Source organism: Dendrobates tinctorius, unplaced genomic scaffold (assembly GCF_039654945.1).
Source record: "Dendrobates tinctorius isolate UK_male_01 unplaced genomic scaffold, ASM3965494v1 ptg000039l, whole genome shotgun sequence".
Taxonomy (NCBI): Eukaryota; Metazoa; Chordata; class Amphibia; order Anura; family Dendrobatidae; genus Dendrobates; species Dendrobates tinctorius.
Genome location: NW_027361707.1, coordinates 66,340,333 through 66,360,970, shown reverse-complemented (window position 1 = coordinate 66,360,970; position 20,638 = coordinate 66,340,333). Strand labels below are relative to the sequence as shown.

The window sequence follows — 20,638 nt, the reverse complement described above, 5'->3', positions numbered from 1 at the left end:
CGGCGTTTTTTAATGCGCGATTTTGCCATGAAAACGCAAAAAAACAGCATCCCATGCAATCCTATGGGATTCCGCAATGCTGTGCTAATGCTGCAGATTTTCCCACGGCAGAATCGCATTGCGGAAAAATACGCAGCATGCTCATTATTTTGCGGAATCGCGGCGATCCCGCACCCATAGGATTGCATTGTTCCACTTAATTCCCGCATGTGGCTGTGCACACCATGCAAAAAGTAAGCAGAACATTTGCAGATGGTACCCACAGTCCAGAGGAAAGGAGACTGTCCTCCGGGCTGTGAGTACCATATCCCTGTAAAAAAGAGAATAAAAAATATCGCAGTCTCGCGATAATGTAGCAGTCCCTATTCATCCAAAGTCATTACTGGGAACGGAAGCATCGCTGAGGCCCGGGAAGGCTGCGTGGGATGCCGGAAGGTGAATATAACACCATTTTTTATTTTTTTATTATTTTTAACATTATATCTTTTACTATTGATGCCGCATAGGCAGCTTCAATAGTAAAAAGTTGGTCACACTCGTCAAACACTGTGTTTGACGAGTGTGACCAACCTGTCAATCAGTTCTCCAAGCGATGCTACAGATCGCTTGGAAAACGCTAGCATTCTGCAAGCTAATTACGCTTGCAAATCGCTAGTTTTTCCACGGGAAAATCATAGAATCATAGAATCGTAGAGTTGGAAGGGACCTCCTGGGCCATCTGGTCCAACCCCCTGCTCAAAGCAGGATTCGCTAAATCATCCCAGTCAGATGTCTGTCCAGCCTCTGTTTGAAGACTTCCATTGAAGGAGAACTCACCACTTCTCGTGGCAGCCTGTTCCACTCATTGATCACTCTAACTGTCAAAAAGTTTTTCTAATATCTAATCTGTGTCTCCTCCCATTCAGTTTCATCCCATTGCTTCTAGTCTTTCCTTGTGCAAATGAGAATAAAGTTGATCCTTCTACAATGTGACAGCCCTTTAGATATTTGTAGACAGCTATTAAGTCTCCTCTCAGTCTTCTCTTTTGCAAACTAAACATTCCCATATCCTGCAACCTTTCCTCATAAGACAGGGATGCAGACTGGTCACCATTCTGGTCGCTCTTTTCTGAACTTGCTCCAGTTTGTTGATGTCTTTTTTAAAATGTGGTGCCCAAAACTGGACACAATATTCCAGATGAGGTCTGACCAAAGAGGAGTAGAGGGAAATAATGACTTCACGTGATCTAGACTGTATGCTTCTGTTAATACATCCTAGAACTGCATTTGCCTTTTTTGCTGCTGCATCACACTGTTGACTCATATTCAGTATGTGATCTATTAGTATACCTAAGTCTTTTTCACATGTGCTGTGAAATCAAGGGAATTTAAAATGCGGTTTTCCCGCGGAATGGAATTCCGGAATTCTCGCGGTAACTTCCGCGAGAGTTCCGCTATGTGTGCACATAGCCTATCTGGAATCATTTTTTTTTTTTTTTACAAATCATGGTAACAATTAGCTGTAATGCCACAAAAATAACAGAAACACAAGTTTAATTTTTCCTTATAATGACCCTGTTAGATCTCTATTGACTATAGTACATACTAATGATCCCTACATTGGGGAATCTCATCTGGGAGTGTAGTGTCCTACACTTCTATAATATAATTACTACCATTCCTCTGCATAACAAGGTATTTCCATACATAATCTGTGCCCCAAGCTATTTCTATATTTATTTCCATTAAATAAACTGCTATCTCATTATCTCAGCCTTGTGCCTGTTCTCTATATTCTGATTTATTCTTCATCGACTTTGCTCTATCCAATGTAATGCAATTGACACAATACAGAATTGAATTGGCATAATAGAGAATTTGTGCAGCAGTTTCACACTTTTATTTATTAGCCTTTACTATGTTATACCCTCCTCCCAAATTTCCTAAAGATCCATTATGCTTCATGAAGCATGTGGACAACAAGCGTATCTGTATAGCAAATGTCACAGACTTCATTTTATGAATGAGAATAAAATGGTTTTACAGTATAGTAAGTGGCAGCAAATTGCTATGATATCCCAAGACTGAAAAAGGTTTCATAGTATCATAGTCTTGAAGGCTGAAGATAGACTTAAGTTCATCAAATTCAATCTATAATCTAACAAGTGTAGTGCAGTGGTAGCACACTAATGCAGTGATGAGGCAGTGACCAAGCAAAGTTCCAAACAAAAGTCTCTTTAATGTGTTTACTTCACAGCAATAATGTCCAACTCATATAAACACAGCACACGATATCCTCCGGATCGCAGCCGGGCACATATCCTCTGGATTACAGTCACTAAACACGCCAGTCAACCTATGATCAGGTGCCGTGGGCGACTGCACTGCCGTGTTAATATCTCTTTACTCACAGATTTACACAGTACATGATATCCTTCAGTTTACTGTCACTAAACATGCCAGTTCTCCTCTTGAGACCGTTGTCGTGGGCAACTGCACCGCCGTGTAAATGTTCTATTCACAGCATTACACAGTACACAACTTCTTCTGGTTCGCAGCCAGGAACCATATCCTCCAGTTTATAGTCACTAAACTTGCTAGTCCTCCTTCGGGCACAGGACAGTCTAGCTCTGGTTCACCACCGGACACGACCATTAACCTCCTAGACTAGTTGCCGTGGGTGACTACACTGCTGTGTAAGCTGTGGGTGCCAGGTGTCTTAGCTCCCCAGGCTGCTTGACTCCGCTGGCCTGTGTTGCCTCACAGTTGGAGAACTGGGGAGCTGACTGCTATGTACTCCTCCAAACACCAGACTGACACTGACTCTGACCCTAACACACCCAAACCCTATACAGCAGGGTTTTTAACAAGAATCTGTGGCCCTCAGCCACCTGGAAAACCTGGGCTGGGAATGAAACGGACTGCACCACTACCATCCTGTAGTCTGTTTCAAACACAAAAAAACGCAGGGCAGGTTTTCCCTAAACCTGCCTTGGACAACTATAGACCGAGACCTATATTTACTTTAGCCAGCATTGTTACACAGCTACAACTGTGACTGCAATGCCCTCTCATGGCCTCAATACGCCTGCGTGCGCATCATGGGGGGAACCGACAGTGACCTTCACATATAACACCAGTCACTGCCTTACACAAAATATCTCCAAAGTAGGGGAAAAGATCTCCCTGACTCCACATACGGCAATCACACTAGTTCTCTGTATTAACGTCACAACACAGAATTTAGTGCCCATAACCGGTAATACTACATTTTTCAGGAGAGGCATCCAGGCCTCCTTGAACTTCTGTAGTGAATCCCCCATTACAGCATCATTTGGCAGAGAGCTGTGTAGTCTCACTGCTCTTTCAGGTTACCTGAAATGTTGTTCCCTTTCAATAAATGAAGGTTGCAATTATAAAAAAAACAAACCACACTGTACTCACCATCCCTTGATCAACTGGTGAAGCTCCGCCTCTGATCTCAGTTTCTAGCATTGGTTTCAACATTGACTTCACGTGAACAGCATTGCAGCCAATCAGTGAGCTCAAATGCTCTGCCCGCGTAGATAAAATGATGCCGTCATAGGCACTGAGTGCGCTGATTGACTCACTTCCTGTACACATTATGTCAGCTCCGCAGCCAATGCCAGACATCGGGAGCTGCAGTAGAGACTCACTGGTGGAACCGGGGAAGGTAAGTCCAATGTCCTTTATAATAACCTTCAGCTAGGGATATTTATTTACGAAATGGAAACAACCACTTTAAGACACATTTATATCATCCAATTATTGGGGAATGAGCACTCATATGTCGGTCTGACGAGACTGGCTGGCAATCATCAATAAATGAGTAACATGCTCATTTATCTAGTATATTGATTTTTAAGCTTGCTGAAAAAATATCGTTTTCAGCAGTGCATCATCCTGTGTAAACACGTCATGTGCTACCAATAACATGATATTCTAGGCGCACAAAATTATAGTATTAATGATCGTTATGTGCACTTACAATTGTAGTTGGACTGTTAAAACAGGAAATTAAATGACCACTGATTGCCTAGTCGATTGTTAGATATTTGGCTACGATCATGCCATGAACCTTTCTGTAGCGCACCCATTTCTCTTGCACAATGGTACTTCTGACCCCAAGGTCCATTCACTTGGAAAAGGTTGTGATGCCGTTCATTGTAAGTGGTGGCAGACGTACATTTGTGCAAAGAATTAGATTGGTGAAGGGCCCAGAATCAGACACCCAACTATCATAATGTTATGGCATATTCTAGTGAGAAGCCGTAACATTCCAGTAGGGAAACACCAGGCTCTACCACTAGAAACTGCTGCCTGCCTGCTGGCTCATCTCTCTGCCTCTCTCCAGGTTCTCTACCTCCCCATTTTGATAAGCATCAACTGGAATCTGATCCCTCAGTGAAACAGATCTGAACACAGATTTGAGCAAATTTTGAGAGTGAATAATCAGCGCATCAGACAGGTGGGAGACCAAGAGAAGAAACTGGAGAAAGAATTGGTTTCTCCAATCAAATATATTATCTTTCCTTGGGCTTATGAATTATAAAAACAAACTGAAAAAATATTTACTCTTTCATAATCACTATTAAATCTTTATAAGAGAATATAAAATATTTATTTACCTGCATTATTTATTAGAACTTCATATATTTGTTAAAGAGCAATCCTATGAAGTTTTTTCACTAAACATATGTACATATGCATGGAATGGAGTGTGAGTGCATTAATATACACACCTACCACCGCTCTTTTGAGGATCCAGTGACGTTCTCTTCTTCTCAATGAAGTCACCGCTCTTCAAACGTTCTAGGTCACACTTTTACAATGTACATCTATGGTTAGTTTCACACTAGCGTTAAGAGGTGCAGCGCAGGGCCGCCGCTAAGCTCCACCCCTGGCCGCGCCTCCTCCGGTCAGCTCCTCCTATGGGCGCATGACGCTGCATGCGACCTGCTTACCCTATATTTAGTGTTGGGTACGCTGGCCATGGGCTGGTATGTTTTTGCGCTGCGCCGACATGCACCAAACGCACCGTGTTGCATTTTTGTGCGCTCGGCGCAGTGCAAAAAAGGCGCATGCGCCGGCAAAAATATACCAGCACATGGCCAGCATACCCAACGCTAAATATAGGGTACGCCGGTCGCATGCAGAATCATGCGCCCATAGGAGGAGCTGACCGGAGGGGGCATGGCCGGGGCGGAGCTTAGCGGCGGCCCTGCGCTGCGCCTCCTAACGCTAGTGTGAAACTAGCCTATGGGCACCAGAACGAGCCATAGAAGGAGACTCCATAGACTTACGTTGTAAAAGAGATGTCCGGCTCATGAACAGAACATAAAGAGCTGACGTCACTGAGAAGAGGAGCAGAACGTCGCCGGATCCCAGAGAGGGCATTGGTAGGTGTGTATATTATTAATACACATACACTATCATTTACATACATAGATGTTTAGATGTTTAATGCAAAAAAATCTTTATGGGAGGGCTTCTTCATTTGTTATTAAAGTTCACGGAGACAGACACTGTTGGGTCTCCTTATTAATGCAAAATAGCAGAAGAAAGTGGAGAGGAACCCCCACCCCAAACTTAATGAGATGTGGTGGGCAATCAACCAAGAGAGATAATGTGCCTACATCCATAATTTCTTCTTATTACCATACATGTGGCCTTCTGGTTCGTCTTGGCCAGTCAACAGGGAAGCATTGGAGAAAAAAGGATGTAGTTCAGCTCACCCCTCATTGATGCTGCAGCAAGGTCCGAGCAAGGACACGTCTCCACTTGGACGTCCTGGAATACTTCTTAGAAAAAGGAAAGTCCAGCTCAAGGAGTAAAATCCAGAATTTTCTTTATTTATTTCATTAAAATACAAGCATGGCTGCAATAGTCACCAATGCGGTTTTTACCCTGACATGCCAGGGTTAAAACCGCAATAATGGGAAGCATTTACATGACTGCACTCCTTTATGGCACTACTGTGTCATCTGTGCCTCTTGATAGCTCATTTGATTGTGACCGATGCTCTAATGTAAGGGGGGATGCTTTTGTAGGAGTGTACAGTATTTGGATCTAGACAAATAAAGATCGACACTTCCATTTAAAGTGATTATCTCCTGAAGACATTCGAAGACCATATGGCTTGAATAGAAGGGGGGGCTTCAATAATTAGAGACGTTTTCAATAATATCCCTATGGTCTTCTCTTCAGCAGCTGAATCATCTATATCGTTATCATATCAATTTTTTTTCTGCCTCATCTACTACAAGGGAAATATCGGCTGCGCACCATTGTGCCTCCAATAAGAGGTTCTATATGATGAGACAACTCCTAGCATTTCATCATGCACTTGTCTGTGTATCATTGAATTATCCAAAGCTGATATACTCAATATAAATAAGCAATAAATATAAAAAATAAATCAGCTGTTGGGATGTCACCACGTTGCCTATGGTTCTGTAACATGAACTCCATGTGCCGCTCTACAGGGTCCAGACACCTGTGCAGAGGCTATGGACACTTACAAAAATTCTTTTCTCTTATTCTTTATTTTTTCTTTCCAGATTTCAATATTTTAAATTAAAGTCTCTTTATTTCAGCTGATTGATTTTGTAAATTGTGCGTTGTGGGTGTCTAGTGATGTTTGCATTTTGAGGCCGGTTTCACATTAGCGCATTTTCAGCGCGCGCACGGCCGGGGGTAGCTCCGCCCCCGAGCCGGCTCTCTGCCCGGCGTGCCCGCCCCTTCCTTGTAGCGCCGCCTCCTAGCGGACAGCGGCTCCTGCGATCGGCGCACCCTATCTTTAGCATAGGGTGCGCCGATCGTGCGCAGGCCGTGCGCTAGTTGCGCTTTGACCTGCGCTGCGCACTTTTGACGGTGCGCCGTGCGCGCCAAAATCAAACTTTTCGGATTTTGGCGCACACGGCGCACCGTCAAAAGTGCGCAGCGCAGGTCAAAGCGCAACTAGCGCACGGCCTGCGCACGATCGGCGCACCCTATGCTAAAGATAGGGTGCGCCGATCGCAGGCGCCGCTGTCCACTAGGAGGCGGCGCTACAAGGAAGGGGCGGGCACGCCGGGCAGAGAGCCGGATCGGGGGCGGAGCTACCCCCGGCCGTGCGCGCGCTGAAAATGCGCTAATGTGAAACCGGCCTACGAGAGATATATCACTGATTCTTTGACAGGCAGAACATATTGTCCTCGGTATCAAAAATTCTTACATTTAATGGACCAGAAAAAACTTTGTAAAATAAGATGACAGATTTAAAAATGATTGTAGAGAGAAAGGTATTTATATACATAGATGAGAAGTGACTGAATATCTAAAGTTTGAGGTCGGAGACCTCCGTGCCCTTGGAATTAACTGTAAGCAAGAAATATCATGTAGTACTATGATTATTTTTTTTTTCCAGGCTAAATACTACCAATGGTTAGAGCATTGGAATGGGGTCAACCTGAAGATTATGGTTGCACCCTCAGCTAATTTTATGGTCAAAACTCTTTGAAAAACCAAAATATTGATAGGAAGCGGGGCTTCCATAACTTTAGAATCACTGAGAAAGAATAAGAAGCAGGGCTTCCATAACTTTCGAACCACTGAAAAAGAATAAGAAACAGGGCTTCCATAACTTTCGAACCACCGAAAAACAATAAGAACCAGGGCTTCCATAACTTTCGAACCACCGAGAAAGAATAAGAAGCAGGGCTTCCATAACTTTCGAAGCACCAAAAAAGAATAAGAAACAGGTCTTCCATAACTTTGGAGCCACCGAGAAAGAATAAGAAGCAGAGCTTTCATAACTTTCGAACCACCAAGAAAGAATAAGAAACAGGGCTTCCATAACTTTCGAACCACCAAAAAAGAATAAGAAGCAGGGCTTCCATAACTTTCGAACCACCGAGAAAGAATAAGAAGCAGAGCTTTCATAACTTTTGAACCACCAAGAAAGAATAAGAAGCAGGGCTTCCATAACTTTTTAACCACCGAGAAAGAAAAAGAAACAGAGCTTCATAACTTTCGAACCACCAAGAAAGAATAATTAGCAGGGCTTCCATAACTTTCAAACCACTGAGAAAGAATAAGAAGCAGGGCTTCCATAACTTTTGAACCACCGAGAAAGAATAAGAAACAGAGCTTCATAACTTTCGAACCACCAAGAAAGAATAAGAAACAGGGCTTCCATAACTTTCGAACCACCAAAAAAGAATAAGAAGCAGGGCTTCCATAACTTTCAAACCACCAAGAAAGAATAAGAAGCAGGGCTTCCATAACTTTCGAACCACCAAAAAAGAATAAGAAGCAGGGCTTCCATAACTTTCGAACCACCGAGAAAGAATAAGAAACAGAGCTTCATAACTATCGAACCACCAAGAAAGAATAAGAAGCAGGGCTTCCATAACTTTCGAACCACTGAAAAAGAATAAGAAACAGGGCTTCCATAACTTTCGAACCACCGAAAAACAATAAGAACCAGGGCTTCCATAACTTTCGAACCACCGAGAAAGAATAAGAAGCAGGGCTTCCATAACTTTCGAAGCACCAAAAAAGAATAAGAAACAGGTCTTCCATAACTTTGGAGCCACCGAGAAAGAATAAGAAGCAGAGCTTTCATAACTTTCGAACCACCAAGAAAGAATAAGAAACAGGGCTTCCATAACTTTCGAACCACCAAAAAAGAATAAGAAGCAGGGCTTCCATAACTTTCGAACCACCAAAAAAGAATAAGAAGCAGGGCTTCCATAACTTTCGAACCACCGAGAAAGAATAAGAAACAGAGCTTCATAACTATCGAACCACCAAGAAAGAATAAGAAGCAGGGCTTCCATAACTTTCAAACCACCGAGAAAGAATAAGACGCAGGGCTTCCATAACTTTGGAACCACCAAAAAAGATAGACCCCTAAAAAATAACCTTCATTATTTATATTAAAAGCACAAAAAAACTCTCACAAAAAAGACACACTCTAAAAATGATATTATAGAGGTGTGACTTGAAAAAAGTATAGTTTCCACGGTTGACCAAAATTACAAATATATTATGATAGGGTATATGAAGGGCTATTAATTCCTAGATATTCCCTACTAGTTACCCTACCTTGCCATGGAAGTTGACACCCTAATGTTAGCAATATGGCGGCCCCGCTCAACATCAGTTTCCCTGACTACCTTGTTATATATCAGAATGTAGCTTAGTGAAACAATATTCATTAATATCATATATGTGCATATCAAAAGATAAGACAAATGCACTGATGAAACAATACATTTAGCCACTAATCAGAGTATGCAGGAAGAAGTAACCATCAATAAGAAACAATACACAAGATTCAGTATACATATATACATGTAATGCTCATCACACAATCTCTAGGCTCTGAAATAATGTATACATTGTCTTTTGATTATATGAATAAGCATAAAAAACTAATATTCAAGATACTAGTTAGTCTCCATGTCCCGTAGTCAAGAACGTGCATAAGCATGCCCATTGAAATGGGAATCAAACAAAATTAGTAGAAAATAATAATAACATGATACTTATCACCCATTGTAGTGTCTGGGTACTTGTCCTGACGCGTACATGAATATTGTTTCACTATCTGAGCTACATTCTGATTATAGTTTAGGCGTGTAATAGGGTATTCAGGAATACGGAAGTTGATCGGGGGCGCCATATCGCTAAAAGGAGGCCAACCTCCGCGGCAAGGTACGGTAACTAGGAGAGAATTAATAACCCTCCATATACCCTATCATATGTATTTTTGGTAATCTACTTTTTACAAATCACACCTCTACAACATCATTTGTAGAGTGTGTCTTTTTTTTAGCGTTTTTTTGCTTTTAATGTAAATAACATATTTTTTTATTTTATTAGTTTTCTTTTTTGCTGGTTACAAAACCCTCTGCCCAGGACACCATTATATTTCATGTGCTGACATGACTACATGTACTGTAGATAGCATCAACTATGGAGGAATATACCCTGTAAGTGCTAACACTGATGAGGGACAAGTGGGCTATACCAAAACAGCTGTGTGGAATGGGTGCCCGGCCCAGCTAACTTCTCTACAGTAGTTATAGTCATGGCCGTAAGTGTTGGCACCCTTGAAATTGTTACAGGAAATGAAGTGTGTCTCCCAGAAAATTATTGCAATTCCATATGTTTTATTATACACGTGTTCATTTCGTGTATGCGTATTGGAACAACACAAAAAAAATTGCAATAATTTTCTGGGAGAAATATTTCATTTTCTGAAAGAAATTCAAGGGTGCCAATACTTCTGGCCATGACTGTATGTATGCTGTTAGGTTCTTAAAAAGCTTGAACATATATTTAGAAGTCATCGACCTCCATAGCTTGCACTACTAGATTGTTTTCTTCAGAAAAAGAACTCAATTTCATATTTTCACCTTCCAATATTGCTAATAAAACTATAGTTGGTCTTCTTAGGGTGTGGGCACACGCTGCGGATTCTGCTGCGGATTTGGCCCTGCGGATCCGCAGCAGTTCCGCAGACAGTGTACAGTACAATGTTAGCCAATGGCATTTCAAATCTGCAGTGCACATGCTGCGTTTTTTTACGCGCGGATTTGCTGCGGTTTTAAATCCGCAGCATGTCAATTCTTTACCTGCAAATCCGGACGGAAAAATCCACAGGTGAATCCGCAGCGTGTGCACTCTGTCACCAGGTTGCCCGGTTTTTGCTACCTCATCTGAAAGCAGCATAATGTAGGAAAAGAGACCCTGATTCCAGCGATGTATCTGAGTTCAGCTGTTGTGATAGAATCAGAGTTCTTACAAGTAGCACCAGGCTCTTTTGTGCATTCTGTGCATATATGGGTGTGACCGCCCTCTTTCTGAGCAGGGAAATCCATCCTGTCTGGTCTAAGCTTTTACTAGAGGTTCAGTCCCTCAATCCTTGTTCACATTCACGTCACTTGGCAAGTGGAAAGGTTTTAAATACTAGAGTTAGGACTGTCCCACAAGGGTTGCCGTGACGTGGCGGGATGGCTTGTACATTCTTTTGATCAAAATTATGTTTACTAAATACCCTTATTATTATTACCTTTATGCATTATTTGCAGTTTATTTTTCAATTTTTTATTTTAGGATATTTGTGTTTTTTGTTTTTGTTTTCTCTATGTTAAGGTCATGTGTTAATAAGCACTTACATTGTGCATACACATTAACTTACTTTCTCAGTTCAGCCTCCAGTTTTTTTCTTTATGTAACATTGTCTATTGACAGTGAGCTGCTTATCAGAGAAAGGGGCGTGGTTGGAACAGACCTGTAATCCAGGCTGTGATAATTTCCTGGTGATAAAACCTTCATTGTATGGAAACAAAAGCACACAGCCTAATAAATGACACATCGCTGTGAAAACTGTGTCCCAGCTGCTACATTATAATGCTATGTTACATTGTCTATTGACAGTGAGCTGCTTATCAGAGAAAGGGGCGTGGTTGGAAGAGGCCAGTAATCTAGCCTGTGATAATTTCCTGGTGATAAAACCTTCATGGTATGGAAACAACAGCACGTAGCCGAATAATTGACACATCGCTGAAATCTGTGTCCCAGCTGCTACATGATAATGCTATGTAACAAAAACCTGCTGATTGATTCCCTTTAAGGACACCCAGTCTCAACTTCACAAAATTGCGTTGATTGAAGGGTAACTTGCTCGATCAGCTAAACCCTTCCATACACCAAAGAGGAGCACTTGTGGATCGGGTGCAATCAGTAGCCATATTGCAAGCCGCATTAAAAGGTAAAACACTGCCTTAAAGGGTCGCTACCTCCACAGGTGGCATAAAACCTGCAGAAGACAAAGTGTTTTTTCTCCACAGGTGGCATAATAAGGTAGTTTTATATCTCATCTTCCTATTTTTTTACTTCATATAGCTCATCGCTTAGGATGCTGCTGGGGTGTGGTGGCAGCGGTCAAACATCGGCAGCGCTTACAAGCTTTTCCTATTAGGCTTGTAAGCACTGCACTGAAGCTGGCCAGGATTGGAGGAGTGCGCGCTTAGCTCTAGATCCCAACCAGATCCAGTGCTCCTCCGATGCCGCACGGACGAGATTGCATCTGTCTGCAGTATCAGAGGCCGCACAGGACGAATCAGCGGGTCAACACCGCTGCAGGTCTGGCTGTCAATCAAGCACGAGAACCCAGTCCCCCAGCAAGCTGGAAGCTTTAAGTCATGGAGTGGTGTGGTGCTAAACGTAAGGGTAAAGCTTACCTTATAAAAGACTACTGCGACCCACCTAGTGATAGCAGCATTTACCTACGGACGCGCTGATGGGTGGTAAAGGGAAGTCTTCATGATGCAGAAGCAAAGGGTCATCACAAAGAAGAAAACACTGACAATGAAAGTAACAATGGCCTCCTCCACCTGTCCTCGTCAGGGAGTGACCCTTGGAGACCAGGTTGCTTTCAGCACCAGCGCAGCGGATAGCAATCGAAGACCAGACTGGCTCAGTTATAATGTGTAAGCAAATACCGATACCAGCAGCTTCTTACATGAGGTCGCAGGAAATGATTTATCAGCAAATATTACATGACACACTGATCGCTTGAGCTGCTGCCAGTTTTTCCTTCGTGTAAGCTGGAAATACACAGAGCAATATTGGGAGCCATAATGTGGGCGATCCGGTTACAGCTCCAGACCAAGGGAGCTCGCATTATACAGAGAAGCCTGGGGAATCGCCGGGCATCGCAGCAAGGTCACAGATAAGGGAGCGGTGGGTCGCCAGCGGACGGGTGGGATCTTGTCTGGCTCCATCCGCTTCTTGTGCTTTACATGACAACTTAGCATTCAGCGCAGAGAAAAGTGTTCACGTCCCCGGCTCTGATCACAGTGAGGTCAACGCTTATTGTAGACCATGATGTCACCGATGCACAACATCAAAACTTACTGCTCTGCAGTCACAGTCTGCCCCGCTGCTGGAGTAATGGACGGGGTGGAGACAGAACGAAACAAAGCAATGTATACATCAAAGAGCAGTCCTATGTAAAAGGAGATTGTGGCATCAGAAGAAGCGGAGTCAGACACGTGATTTATATGTGTGTGAATACTGTGTATAATATATACATAAATGTGCATAACGGTATGTACATACATATACCTGTGTATATATGTACATATACTGTATATGTGTGTGTGTACACTGTGTATATATATACTGTACATATGCATTTATGCCCATACATATACGTGTGTATATACTGTATGTGTATACATATATATGTGTGTAAACTGTATATACAGTATATATATACATTTATGCCCATACATATACGTATTTACATACATATATATGTTTATATATATAAATGTATGTGTATACTTATATGTGTATATATATATATCTATACATAAATGTATGCACATATATATACATCTGTGTGAATATAAATACATCGACATATATATGTGTGTGTTTCTTCACTCCCTCTTCAAGGGTGAAGTTTTCTAACCGCACCAAATTCAGCACTGCTGCATCTGCTGCCCTGGATCAGTTCTGCTGTACATGCATGTCTTGCATGCACTGTATGTCCATATACTTGTCCTACATTCCTCATGGACAGCTGTCACCTTTCCTGGTCTGGTCTCCGGGTCTGGATTACTGGTCTGATCCCCTGGTATGGTCTCCTGGTTTGGCGTACTGGTCTGTTCCTTTGGTCTGGTCTCCTGGTATGGTCTCCTTGTCTGGCGTACTGGTCTGGTCCACTGGTCTGGAGCACCACTGGTCTGGAGCACTAGTCTGATACCTGGGTCTGGTCTCCGGGTCTGGATTACTGGTCTGATCCCCTGGTATGGTCCCCTGGTCTGGAGCACCACTGGTCTGGAGCACTAGTCTGATCCCTGGGTCTGGTCTCCTGGTCTGGTCTCCTGGTTTAATCCCCTGGTCTGGACCACTGGTCTGGTCTCTTGGTCAGGAGCACTGGTCTGGTCTCCTGGTCTGGTCTTTTGGTCAGGAGCACTGGTCTGGCGCACTGGTCTGATCCCTTGGTCTGGTCTGCTGGTCTGGTCCACTGGTCTGATCCCTTAGTCTGGTCTCCTGGTCTGGTTCCCTGGTCTGGTCCACTGGTCTAGTCTCCTGGTCTGGTCCCCTGCCTCAGATACAGCCACTGTTGTACTTTGTGTTCTGCTTGCTGCTATATCAGTAACATCTTTTTCTGGCGAATCTGGGGCACCTACTTTTTAGTGTCTCGATGAAGGGTGCTGTGAACACATGCCAGTCATTTGTTCCGCAGGGTTCACACTTCACCAGTGTGTGACATCTGAGCACATTGTAAGGAATCATAAAAACCTTCCCGGGAAGTGTAGACATCAGACTAATGTGTGATGGATCTTCTGCAACCCAGGCATTCATCTCAGGCTCAATGAGGCGTGTGGGCTTACTATAAATACACTTACTGATGAGGACATGCTCACACACTGTATTCCCCAAATAGTAGGAACAGTCATGTTAATGAAGGGTTAAACACACATGTAAATCTGCATCTGTGTTACATTAGAGAGCAGAGCAGATGTATGCTCTCCCATATACTGCTCTAAAGACCACCATATATACTAGGAAGCAGAGTAACCTTTTACCCTGACAGATACCACACAGGACCAGGAGTCCAAGCAATCATCACATCACACACATTACATAACCCATAACACAAGATCCACAACTCAGAAGTCACCAGCTCAAAGGCACGGCAAAGACGAGAAATACTGCCCGAGACACCAGGATGAGCAGAGACATCGGCCGCCCATCACAGCTTACAATCTAACACCTTTACATAGGGTACACATCAGTAACACCCCCTACACAAACACACCATATCAGTAACACACTCATCAGTAATACCCCCTACACATACACACCATATCAGTAACACACACATCAGTAACACCCCCTACACATACACACCATATCAGTAACACACACATCAGTATCACCCCATACACATACACACCATATCAGTAACACACACATCAGTAACACCCCCTACACAAACACACCATATCAGTAACACACACATCAGTAACACCCCCTACACATACACACCATATCAGTAACACACTCATCAGTAACACCCCCTACACATACACACCATATCAGTAACACACACATCAGTAACACCCCCTACACATACACACCATATCAGTAACACACACATCAGTAACACCCCCTACACATACACACCATATCAGTAACACACACATCAGTAACACCCCCTACACATACACACCATATCAGTAACACACTCATCAGTAACACCCCCTACACATACACACCATATCAGTAACACACACATCAGTAACACCCCCTACACATACACACCATATCAGTAACACACTCATCAGTAACACCCCCTACACATACACACCATATCAGTAACACACACATCAGTAACACCCCCTACACATACACACCATATCAGTAACACACTCATCAGTAACACCCCCTACACATACACACCATATCAGTAACACACACATCAGTAACACCCCCTACACATACACACCATATCAGTAACACACACATCAGTAACACCCCCTACACATACACACCATATCAGTAACACACACATCAGTAACACCCCCTACACATACACACCATATCAGTAACACACTCATCAGTAACACCCCCTACACATACACACCATATCAGTAACACACACATCAGTAACACCCCCTACACATACACACCATATCAGTAACACACACATCAGTAACACCCCATACACATACACACCATATCAGTAACACACACATCAGTAACACCCCCTACACAAACACACCATATCAGTAACACACACATCAGTAACACCCCATACACAAACACACCATATCAGTAACACACTCATCAGTAACACCCCCTACACATACACACCATATCAGTAACACACTCATCAGTAACACCCCTTACACAAACACACCATATCAGTAACACACACATCAGTAACACCCCCTACACATACACACCATATCAGTAACACACACATCAGTAACCCCTCCTACACAAACACACCATATCAGTAACACACTCATCAGTAACACCCCCTACACAAACACACCATATCAGTAACACACTCATCAGTAACACCCCCTACACATACACACCATATCAGTAACACACACATCAGTAACACCCCCTACACATACACACCATATCAGTAACACACTCATCAGTAACACCCCATACACATACACACCATATCAGTAACACACACATCAGTAACACCCCCTACACAAACACACCATATCAGTAACACACACATCAGTAACACCCCCTACACAAACACACCATATCAGTAACACACTCATCAGTAACACCCCCTACACATACACACCATATCAGTAAGCAACTCATCAGTAACACCCCCTACACATACACACCATATCAGTAACACACATCAGTAACACCCCCTACACATACACACCATATCAGTAACACACACATCAGTAACACCCCCTACACATACACACCATATCAGTAACACACACATCAGTAACACCCCCTACACATACACACCATATCAGTAACACACTCATCAGTAACACCCCCTACACATACACACCATATCAGTAACACACACATCAGTAACACCCCCTACACATACACACCATATCAGTAACACACACATCAGTAACACCCCCTACACATACACACCATATCAGTAACACACTCATCAGTAACACCCCCTACACATACACACCATATCAGTAACACACACATCAGTAACACCCCCTACACATACACACCATATCAGTAACACACTCATCAGTAACACCCCCTACACATACACACCATATCAGTAACACACACATCAGTAACACCCCCTACACATACACACCATATCAGTAACACACTCATCAGTAACACCCCCCTACACAAACACACCATATCAGTAACACACACATCAGAAACACACCCTACACATACACACCATATCAGTAACACACACACAACTTAATAATAATAATAATAATAATAATAATAATAATCTTTATTTTTATATAGCGCTAACATATTCCGCAGCGCTTTAAAGTCTGCACACATTATCATCACTGTCCCCGATCGGGCTCACAACTTGCACAGAGACCACAATAGTTAAACACACACAACACTCACACACACAGTATATATAATGCTTTTGGACACTTGAAAGTACAACTAGTATTGCTACGTGTAATTAAAAAAAATGTTCAACAGCAGCTAAAGTCCCACTTGGATGCCACACGCCCCACATAAGTACCACACACACACACATCAGTACCACACACACACACACCACATCACTACCACACACACCAAATCACTACCACACACACACACACCACATCTGTACCATACACACACACAGCAGTACCACACACACACATAAGTACCACACACACCAGTAGCAAACACACCACATCAATACCATACACACACACACCACATCAGTACCACACACGCACACACACACCACATCAGTACCACACACGCACACACACACACACACACACCACATCAGTACCACACACACATCAGTACCACACACACACACATCAGTACCACACACACACACACACACCAGTACCATACACACACACTCACCATATCAGTACCACACACACACATCAGTACCACACACACCACATAAGTACCACACACATCAGTACCACACACACACATCAGTACCACACACACACACACCAGTACCATACACACACACTCCCCATATCAGTACCACACACACACACCACATCAGTACCACACACACACACACATCAGTACCACATCAGTACCACACACACACACACACACACACACACACCAGTACCATACACACACACTCACCATATCAGTACCACACACACACACATCAGTACCACACACACACACACCAGTAACATACACACACACTCACCATATCAGTACCACACACACACATCAGTACCACACACACACATAAGTACCACATACACACACACCAGTACCATACACACACACTCCCCATATCAGTACCACACACACACACCACATCAGTACCACACACACACACACATCAGTACCACATCAGTACCACACACACACACACACACACACACACACCAGTACCATACACACACACTCACCATATCAGTACCACACACACACACATCAGTACCACACACACACACCACATCAGTACCACACACACACACACATCAGTACCACATCAGTACCACACACACACACACACACACACACACACCAGTACCATACACACACACTCACCATATCAGTACCACACACACACATCAGTACCACACACACCACATAAGTACCACACACATCAGTACCACACACACACATCAGTACCACACACACACACACCAGTACCATACACACACACTCCCCATATCAGTACCACACACACACACCACATCAGTACCACACACACACACACATCAGTACCACATCAGTACCACACACACACACACACACACACACACACCAGTACCATACACACACACTCACCATATCAGTACCACACACACACACATCAGTACCACACACACACACACCAGTAACATACACACACACTCACCATATCAGTACCACACACACACATCAGTACCACACACACACATAAGTACCACATACACCAGTAGCAAACACACCACATCAATACCATACACACACCACATCAGTACCACACACACATCAGTTCCACACACACCACATAAGTACCACACACATCAGTACCACACACACACACACACCAGTACCATACACACACACTCACCATATCAGTACCACACACACACACACACACACACATCAGTACCACACACACACTCACATCAGTACCACACACACACACACACACACCACATCAGTACCACACACACACACATCAGTACCATACACACACATCAGTACCACACACACACTCACATCAGTACCACACACACACACATCAGTACCATACACACACATCAGTACCACACACACACCACATCAGTACCACACACACACACATCAGTACCATACACACACATCAGTACCACACACACACACACACACATCAGTACCACACACACACACACACACACACCAGTACCATACACACACACACACACCAGTACCACACACACACACACACACACCAGTACCACACACACACACACACACACACACACACACCAGTACCACACACACACACACCAGTACCACACACACACACACACACACACACCAGTACCACACACACACACACATGCACATACCACATCTGTACCACACACACACACACACACACCATGCACAGAGACAGTTACAACCAAGTGCGGCTTACCTTCAGGGTTGGCACTGATGAAGACCCGGACGCTCTTCCCTGTTGGCACAAGGTGTGGGGGCATTGTGCAGAGGTTCCCAGAAAACGCTGCTCTCCTGATAGCTGAGTCCCGGGGGCACGGTGCCCTACTGGTAGCTCCAGACGGCCACATGTCTTCTGCTTCACATGCCAGGGACAAGAAGTGAAGTAGGCGAGTCACTGCTGGGCAACTTCTTACCCGCTGGCACCCACAACTAAATGGTTAACCACCTGCATACGGAGAAGGGCCATGCCAACTACTGCAGAAACAGCGCTCAGTGGCAGAGCAGGGCTGTCTCCAGGACTCCCGGCACCGCAGGGAGCAGTGATGTGCGCCCCATGTACTGGCAGTGCCAGGCTGCCAGCGGCGGAGGGAAGCTTGTTCTCTCGCTGTCAGATCGGCAGCTATTGCTCCTGCTGCTGGGGACATGTGACTTGGGAGAATCTTCACTCCCTGATCTCCCTCCTCTCCCCTGCCCAGCGCCTAGGAGAGGAGGGGCGCCATTGCTCCAGAGACCACTGGCATCCACGGCGGGATGGTTCAAACTGGGCACAACTCCGTGCAGAAAACCGCAGACAGCAAGGGCAGTGTGCACAGTGCACACAGCATTGACCGACAGCGCAGTGCACCTCCCTGTATCCCCTGGGGCAGGGCTGGGTACATGGCTCCCAGCTATTGGATTTTTATATGTAGTAAATGTACACGGAGATCACAGCATAGAATATAGTGCAGCAGCAGCCAATATATATAGACATTCAGTATAGGAACATTGAAATGTATTCTATTATCTGTCTATTATCTACTATCTGTCTTGTCTATCTATCTGTTATCTCTATCTCACAACTATCTATTATCTATCTTTTTAGCTATATATCTATCTATCTATTATCTATCTATCCATCATCTATATATCTATTTATCTACCTATCATCTATCTATTATCTGTCTATCATCTATCCATACACACCCATCTATCTATACATACGTGTACTTTCTTACTTCTCGATAGTTTAGTATACTAGATGCCTTGTCAGGTAGGTTTCTTGGCAGAGCTTCTTGACTCTTCCAGTAAGGCCCAGCATTCCCCAGTTTCTGGCTCCCAATCATCAGGACGTAGTCACATAGCAGCAGCTCAGCTACACTCTGGGCTGATTCATCAAATAGTCATCAATAGAATTCTGGCATAAAAGTTTGAAATGTTGCATAATTTGTGTGCATATCGTGGTTGTTGAAAAATGTTGTGACTTTTAGCGTTTTTCATGCCAGTCCCAACTTTTTGAGTGAGCAGAGCCTGC

At 43.7% G+C, this 20,638-nt stretch overlaps 1 protein-coding gene across 1 annotated transcript in view; it reads right to left on the bottom strand.

Annotated features, from left to right (window-relative positions):
* The window catches only part of NWD2 (NACHT and WD repeat domain containing 2), a 301,930-nt gene extending 282,068 nt beyond the window's left edge, over window positions 1-19,862 (bottom strand). Inside the window, exon 1 of the mRNA XM_073574727.1 lies at window positions 19,325-19,862. Within this exon, the coding sequence (XP_073430828.1) occupies window positions 19,325-19,475 (151 nt within the window). The 5' untranslated portion in view covers window positions 19,476-19,862. The remainder of the gene's footprint in view (window positions 1-19,324) is intronic.
* Window positions 19,863-20,638: the final 776 nt, after the last annotated feature.